Here is a 7,974-nt window from a genome sequence, read left to right as displayed (position 1 = left end):
TATACTGAGAGAAGAAATGCTTTGAAGTACGGAGGCTCATTATTTGATTTGTAAATAAGATGAACCTCTCTCCACCCAGTTTATGAAAAGTAAAAATTGTCGTGTATGGGTAATTGATGGTGACAGATCTGGCAAACATGGTGTAGGAGGTGGTGTTATTGTTTGACATGCCCTACATGCGTAGATAACAAGTTAGGCTCTCATGTTTGCCTATAAATTGTCTCTAAGCACATTTGATACCCTTTATATTGATAATTCTGTTGTCTCTTGGTTTCATATCTTTCCTCCTAATACAAACAAAAAAGGGAATATCCTACAACCTCCAACTGCACCTTGCAGTATTTCAAGATAATATGGATTCAAATCCAGGGGACAACTGTGGAAATGGATATTGGATGGACTTAATATTCTTCATTGTTTTTTTTTTGGGGGGGGGGGGGTGTTTTGTTTTGTGTTTTTTTTTCCTGGACTTCTCAGCCTCTGTTCTTTTTTCCAAATTCACCATCCCTGAAAAAAGCGGGTTGGAATTGATCTTGGTTTCACCCCTGTTAAAATCACCAAGAAAATTCTGTTTCTCAACTCCCACATCTCATGTCCTCAGTGACCTAGTGAAGTGCTGCCTCCTCTAGTTTTCATTTTCCCATGTTCTACACGTGCTTTGCACCAGCAGGAAGCATTTGTGACTTGGATTAAAAAAAAAAGCTGCCAGTGAACATTCAGTCTCCACATGGGACTGCTAGAGAGAGCCCAAAATACTGACCCAGATCTGAATGTCCCCAAAATCTCAGTGTCTTTATGTTGGTGGGTTTTCCTCAAACTAAGAATCCCAAGCACAGTTGACAAGTACAAATACAATATACAGTTAGACTTGAGAAAAGTAGGGGAAACTAATATTTTACATGCAATAGAGCTATGCATTTATCAAAGGTTTTTTGAAACTATCTGTCCAAGTGAGACTTGACCTGCCAGGAGGACCATATGACTTAAAGGAACTGGGAGACTCTCATGCCATGGGATTAATATAAATTCTGCTTGCCCACCTCCTCACTGTTTCATGTTGCATGGATGTGAATGCTTTAATTAGGCATATAAGAAGGTGGAAGGAGTATTAACATTTCTGCTGGGAAACTGGTGTATTTTAGCAAGTTTGCCCAATTGGAAAAAAGTCATCTTCCTTCAATAGCTTCTGGTCCTGAGATTGACTCTTTTCCTGCAGTTCACCTCAAAGATGTTAGTTAAAAACAAATAACCCTTTCCCTGGGATGAGCTGAATGCCCTTTGGAGGTTAGGGAGGATACTCAGTACCAGGTAAGCTCAGGTCCTAAACTTCTGCCTACAAAAGAAGGTCCCAGTGGAGGAAGTAGGATGGGTTCTCAAAATAACTGCTGACAGCCACATTGCAGCACCACTGCTCTCAGTGGCTAGGATAAGCTATCTGAAGAGGAACCCACCATCTGATTCAACAAAAGCAACTAGAAGCCAGCAAAACACTCAGAAATCAGAAGGGAGGAACAAGTAATATCGGCCAATGGAAGCTATCTACCAGCTGACTATGGAAGAAGACTACTTGGCTCAGAGATGCTGTACTGTTTCCTCCACTTACAGTTGCCTTCCAAAGTAGGTTATCATACTCCCTAAATGCCCTAGTATTTAGCTCCTTCCCTTTCTTTGCGCGAGTTGTAAATCACATTAAGCCTGTATGATTAAAAAAAAAAAAGAAAAAAAGAGGAAAACTTCACAAGAAGGGAAAAATAATCATAATTCTATAATGTTAACTTATATCACAGAAAACTGTGTACATTTTTTCCCCATACAGGACATACTTCAAATAAAATAAATTTAACACCAATAATGATAATGTTCCTTCTTCCCGACAGAAGTAGAATTGGTTTTTCACCCTAGTTTGGTACATAAATATAAGAAAATAGTCTTTGAATATTTACATCCAGGTGTTTTAAATGTTATTTCTTAACATATTTAATTCTCATTTTCTCTCCAGCCACGGGCATTCTTTCCAAATTTATACACTAATCTCCGACCATCCACACGCTCCAGGATTTCTCTTTTATAATAGTATCTGTCGAAATAAAAACATAGAGAAAGATTCAACATTACATTTACCTATGGTCCTAAAAGGCCATTTCCAACTAGGCAATCCCTCAGCTAGCTGAAAAGTCTTTATTTTCTATTGATACATATAACATGTAAGATTATTATAACAGAAAGAGAAGAAAAAGTTGATGTTTTCTTTTTACTTTATATTAGTTATCTTCTGAGTTGGAATTTCACTATATTTCACGTCATAGCTGTCATGGTTTAAGTGCAGTCAGTAACTCAGGCCCACAGAGCCCACTCGCTCACTCCCCCACTTCCTCCCCCCTCAGTCCAAGAGGGATGGGGAGGAGAATAGAAAAAATGTAACTCCCATGGGTTGAGATAAGAACATTCCAGTAACTAAGGTGTAACACAAAACCACTGCTGCCACCAATAATAATAATGATAAGGGAAATAACAAGGGAAGAGAATACAACTGCTCACCACCCGCCAATACCCAGCCCGACCAAGCAGTGAACTAGCCCTTCCAGGTAACTCTCAGTTTACGTCCTGGGCATGGCGTGCTGTGGTATGGAATAACTCTTTGGCTAGTTTGGGTCAGGTGTCCTGTCTCTTCCTCCCGGCTTCCCCTCCTCCCTGGCAGAGCATGAGAATCAGAAAGTCCTTGGTCAGACTAAACATTACTGAGCAGTAACTAAAAACATCGGTGTTATCAGCGCTGTTCCCAGGCTGAAAGTCAGAAACACAGCACTGCACCAGCTACTAAGAAGGAGAAAAAATTACTGCTACTGCTGAACCCAGCACAATAGCATATAGCTATTATTTATTACACATTCTTATGAGATTTCATGGGGTTTTTCTCCAGACAAGTCAGGACCTGAAATCTGACCAGGAGAAAATGTCAGCTTCCACTTAAAAATACATTTTGAACTTTTATGGAATGTGGGAAAATGCTCAAAATGTTAAAGCAAAGAGCAAAGAAAATCCTCACACAGATTTTGTAAAACTATTTTAAAGTAATGGACGGTGGAATGTCTAGTTTCTGAACACTGATGGAAATAACAAGGTCTCCAGCCATTACTAGGCCATTTAAGCCTTCCCCGTTCAGCAGCATGTGAACTTTCATCTTTCTACATCCCTGTTTCTTTCCTACGCTGGTTGTTTGGGTGGAGAGCAACAGAATATATATTATATACATAACACATATGTATGTTATATATATTATAGCATACAGAAACATGAGGGGAAAGAAAAGACACGGAAGAACATTACGTTACAATCTCAAAATTATTGTGAAACACTCAGTTGTCAAAGAAAGCAATTGGTGCTGCTGAAAATTCATTTTTTAAAATAAGTCAACCAAATTCTCCATTCAGGTAGTGCCTTTACATGCCCCAGTCTTCTGCAGCAATATCTCTGCTCACCTCATAGCCCGGCTGAGTTTCTCATAAGTCATGCTGCTGTTGTTTTTCTTCTTTCCCCAGAGCTGAGCCACAGCTTCAGATTTTAAAAATCTGAAGACACCTTCTGACCGATCTTCCCACTTGATTAATCCTGGGTTTTTCTCAGGATTGAGAAGAATATCTCGAATAAATTCCCAAAGGTGAGTTCCTCGAGGGTCTGAAAGAGGAAAGGGGGCAAGAGGAAGAAGTATATAAAGAGGCTTCCAGCATATGCTTGCCATTTTTATGTCATGTTCTTACAGTGTGTAACTTACAGATGGTCACCGCTTGGTAGGGACAGGCCATAGTCTTGGAGCGCAGGACTCCTACCTCAGAGACAGAAAGCCAAAAAACACCGGCAGCCTTTACACTGAGGTTGGAGGTAAGTGTCAGCCTTCGGCAATCTGAGCCCCATGGTGGCAGATAGGAGCCCCAATAACCAGGAGAAGCAGCATTTAAACCACCTCCTGCTTCCTTCTGCCTTTGGCACTGTTTCTGCCCTGGAGATAACACGTTTAAGTCTGCCCTTCATCTCATTTGCCCATTTTTCCTGATATTCTTCTACAGCATGTCATGTAACCTGATATTATCATGTGGTATGTGAAAGAGCCAAGATAAGCTTTTAGAAGACAGACAGAAGGCAAAGGAGGTGAAATGTTGCTTGACATCAATGAGTATTGGTCCCACACCTCTTAGATAGGCTTAAAGAAGTAAGAAGGTGTAGAATAGATAGAGGGATAATGACAAAACTGGCCAGCCAATATTGCACGCGAAAAGGGTTTAAAAAAGTTTGACCATGATATTAGAAAAGGCAAAAACAGATCTCTAAATTCAGCAAGTAGACCTCACAGTTTAAGTGCAAATTTCTCCCACAGTTTCAGTAGAGATGGCACCAGAAAGCCCAGGTCAAAAAGAAAAATACTAAATAAATCAAACAAGTCAGATGTAGTAGTTTATGAATGAAGAATAACAAACATAGTGATGAGGTGGGCCAGAAAGATAGCAGCTGTTTGGTCTGACTTCAAACATATGCAAGGGTATTTAGATCAAACTAAGAAAGAAACCAGCTAGTCAAAGACATGAAGGTAAATAGAAAATGGTATACAGTGCAACATCAATTAAATCACTATTTTTCTTTGTTAAAATTGTTTTCCAGAACCAACAACTTGTGGTGGACCTACTCTATCTGGACACGTGTAACATAATCAATAGATCATGATACAGAGCAGTAATGATGAAACTGGAAATTATTAGGCCATCATGGCAAGGTGAGCTTTTCCATGTGACAAGGCTGTGATTGAGTTCTTGGAATCATAGACTACCTTAAATCAGAAGGGACTCATAACGATTATAGAGTCCAACTTCCCACTCCACACAGGACTACCTAAAACTAAACCATATGACTAAGAGCTTCGTCCAAACACTCCTTGAACTCTGAGAGGCTTGGTGCTGTGACTATTTCCTTGGGGAGATTGTTCCAGTGGCTGTCCACCCTCTCAGTGAAAAGACTTTTCCTAATGTCCAATCTGAACTTCCCCTGATGCAGCTTCATTCTATTTCCTTGTGTCCTACTACTGGTCAGCAGAGAGAGATCAGCACCTGCCCTTCCACTGCCCTCCCTGAAGAAGTTGTAGACTACAATGAGGTCACCTCTTGGTCTTCTCTTCTCTATGCTGCACAAACCAAGTGACCTCAGATCTTCTCAGATCTGTCTTCAGATAAGTCCTACCTAATCCTTTCATTAGCAACCCTGACATACAAACACACACACAAAAATGAAGGAAGATATCTGTCTGCAGAGAAAAAGTTTGGGAGTTCTGGCTGGGCAAAGTCACAGAGCAGAGTAAGAAGAGGAGTCAGGAAGAGACACATAATCTGGAGACCAGACTGAAACAGGATGAAATCAATTAGTACAAAATGCAGCAAAGGTCCAATATTAACATTTTCTGACACAGATAAATGATGCAGGATGCAAAAGACATACACAAGATATTTTCAGCATTAAAATCTCAGCAAAGTACATAATGGAACTATGCCCAGAAATCACAGTTACAGTAACACATCTTCAGAATCAGGTTGAATCAAAACTAGCAGATGAGGGGAGTGGAACTGTCAGATCAGAGGGGAAGAAAATGGCAGGATTGAGGGGCAGGTGCTTGCTTGTTATGACATGCATGAGAAGTTCTGCAAGAAGATTCTAAGCAGGGTCTCTGGGACACACTGCACCTGGCAGGCATAGACACGAGCATGGCCATGCACACACAGACCTTCCTGATTTAGTCCTGGGTCTCCTTCATCATTTTTTTACTCCAGTCCACTAGCCCAGCTCAACATAGGGCAGAGGCAACCGGTTTCTGGTTGCTTCCCCATAAACCCTTACTGATAAAAATTTGAAAAGCATAACAATACTGATGCAAAAATCATGATAAGCAAACAGTACTAGAAACAGTCAGATCGTTGGACAATTCAGTTACAGCAACAATCTAACCACTTTTGCTTTTGAAATGCACCTTTTTCCCTCCTGAAGGGGATTTGCTTTCAGTGTGTTTCTTTTCCTTCAGCCAATCAACCACTATAAACACAGATGTCGACTTACTGTGTTTCTTGGTGTGGGACTTTTGTATATGATCTTGCGATTTTTTCACATCTGAAGACTCTGCAGAGAAGGAAAATGAAACCTATTTGTAAGTTTGATTAAAGGCTTTCCGTTGACTAGCAGGTTGAAAGAAATATAACCACAAAAAAAGAACAAATATCTCTCTTAAAGATAATCACTTTTCAGAAGGTAATCTAAGTGAAAAGGAAGGGGGAGAGTTTTGTTTTCTGTACTATATGTTAATCAGCACATTTCATAAAGAGACCGTTGATGAATAAAGAATGAATCCAGAGGTAAACATTTGGCTTTTGAAACCTAAATTTGATTAACAAATATCTCACCTTATGTTATGTGTGTGAGAGAGAAAAATAAGATGATCACGTCTATAAAAGGAATCCTGAATTGTCCCATTATGTCTTAGTCTTTGCAGAAGCATGTATCTTTGGGGGCTTATTTGTTTTTGAAGTGGTGATCTAATGTAAAATGCATGCATGCACTGGTACCAATGCACAGAACACCTACCTGACTAAAATGTAATGAACTGGCAAAGCATTGTTGTTTGGGGGTGGAGGCAGGATGGGGGAACAGGGCTGCACTAGTGGGAGTTTTTGGCAGCTGGACATGCATATACTGTTCCATGGCTCGGAGCCATAGGAACAAGCCATTTCTCATCAATAGTACTTTATCACCTGCAGCCAGACAGAGGAGTAGGGTTTCTGGCACAAGCACTTCTACAGAAATGAAGGGGAAAAAAAAGTTCCGCCTGTTCATGACTGTAACCTACCTCGCAGTCTGCACGTTCAACCCTCCTGCCCTCAAACCACCACAGCCTGGCTCTGCTCTTGTCATTAATGAATAGCTTTCATCTGATCGCTCCACGTCTCGCAAAATCTGTGGGATAGCCCTGAGAGGGAGCCCGTTCTGTGTTTGCTTTTCAGCATACTTTGTGCCTGAATTCCGTGAAGTGAAGCTTAAGGTCCCACGCATGTTTTCCCAGCTTCTATGAATGCATGATTATCATACTTTTCATGGAAACTGGGAATTTGCATGGGAAAATGACTCACAGGAAACATTCATTTGCATAGAAACTTGTTGGATTTGCACAAGCAACTGCAAAGACTGCATGTGAAAAGGTAGATGCAAAGCTATTCACACACTCACTTTATTCATACATAACTGGAAACATAAACTGAACAGGTCAGTGAGGATAAGCCTAATCTCCACTGTTCTGAGCCTAACATAATTATTGTCCTTGACACCCAAGCGGCAAACACACTCTGAGTCATTTTGCCTGCCCGCTCTCAAAGAGCAGGGAATAGCCTGAACCTCACTCAGCTTGGAGGAGGAAAGCAAAATGAGGTTTATTTTATTGCCTTTCCTCAGATTATAATTCCTCTGATGTTATCAAAATCTGTGGAATCCCCAAGCAGGACCGGTCCTTTATTTGCCCTCTTATATAAATCTCTCTCATTTTAAAATCTTACAATTCGCTTGCAAATGTTTGTTATGCTCCACTTAGCTGGAGATTTATTCTTGGAAGTTCAGTTGCCTTCTGCCTAGTTGGTGATTTATTCTGGATTTCAGCTGTGTAAATAGCCTCCCGCTCTGCCTCTGCTCCTACATGGAGACCGGTTTCAAACATGCCATGTTAGGAGGCTGGGGCCTGACAGATGAAAAGAGTTACGATGCAGTTTCAACAAAGCTGTCTTGCAAAACTTTTGACAAAAGGTTGCACAGTATTTGCATATGATTCAGGAATGAGCCTTTTTTTTTTTTTTTTTTTTACAGGATATACAAATTCAGTTTTTACAGGAGGCTGTGCCCTTGGCGTGCCACCCTAGCTCTAGGCTTAAGCAGTCAGCAGGTAAACACACGGTGCTA

General features: G+C 40.6%; 1 protein-coding gene across 3 annotated transcripts in view; it reads right to left on the bottom strand.

Annotated features, from left to right (window-relative positions):
- Positions 1 to 441: 441 nt before the first annotated feature.
- EHF (ETS homologous factor) overlaps positions 442 to 7,974 on the bottom strand; it is a 33,695-nt gene continuing 26,162 nt past the window's right edge. For all 3 annotated transcript variants that reach the window (XM_062620217.1, XM_062620218.1, XM_062620216.1), the window contains exons 7-9: positions 6,094 to 6,153; positions 3,480 to 3,675; positions 442 to 2,077 (exon numbers count right to left, since the gene is read on the bottom strand). In XM_062620217.1, the coding sequence (XP_062476201.1) occupies positions 1,978 to 2,077; positions 3,480 to 3,675; positions 6,094 to 6,153 (356 nt within the window). In that variant the 3' untranslated portion in view covers positions 442 to 1,977. The remainder of the gene's footprint in view (positions 2,078 to 3,479; positions 3,676 to 6,093; positions 6,154 to 7,974) is intronic.

This window comes from Pezoporus occidentalis, unplaced genomic scaffold (genome assembly GCF_034315485.1).
Source record: "Pezoporus occidentalis ecotype Australia unplaced genomic scaffold, CSIRO_AGI_Poc_V1 ctg22, whole genome shotgun sequence".
NCBI lineage: Eukaryota > Metazoa > Chordata > Aves > Psittaciformes > Psittacidae > Pezoporus > Pezoporus occidentalis.
The sequence above is the reverse complement of the archived record's forward strand: the minus strand, read 5'-3'. Positions and strand labels throughout refer to the sequence as shown.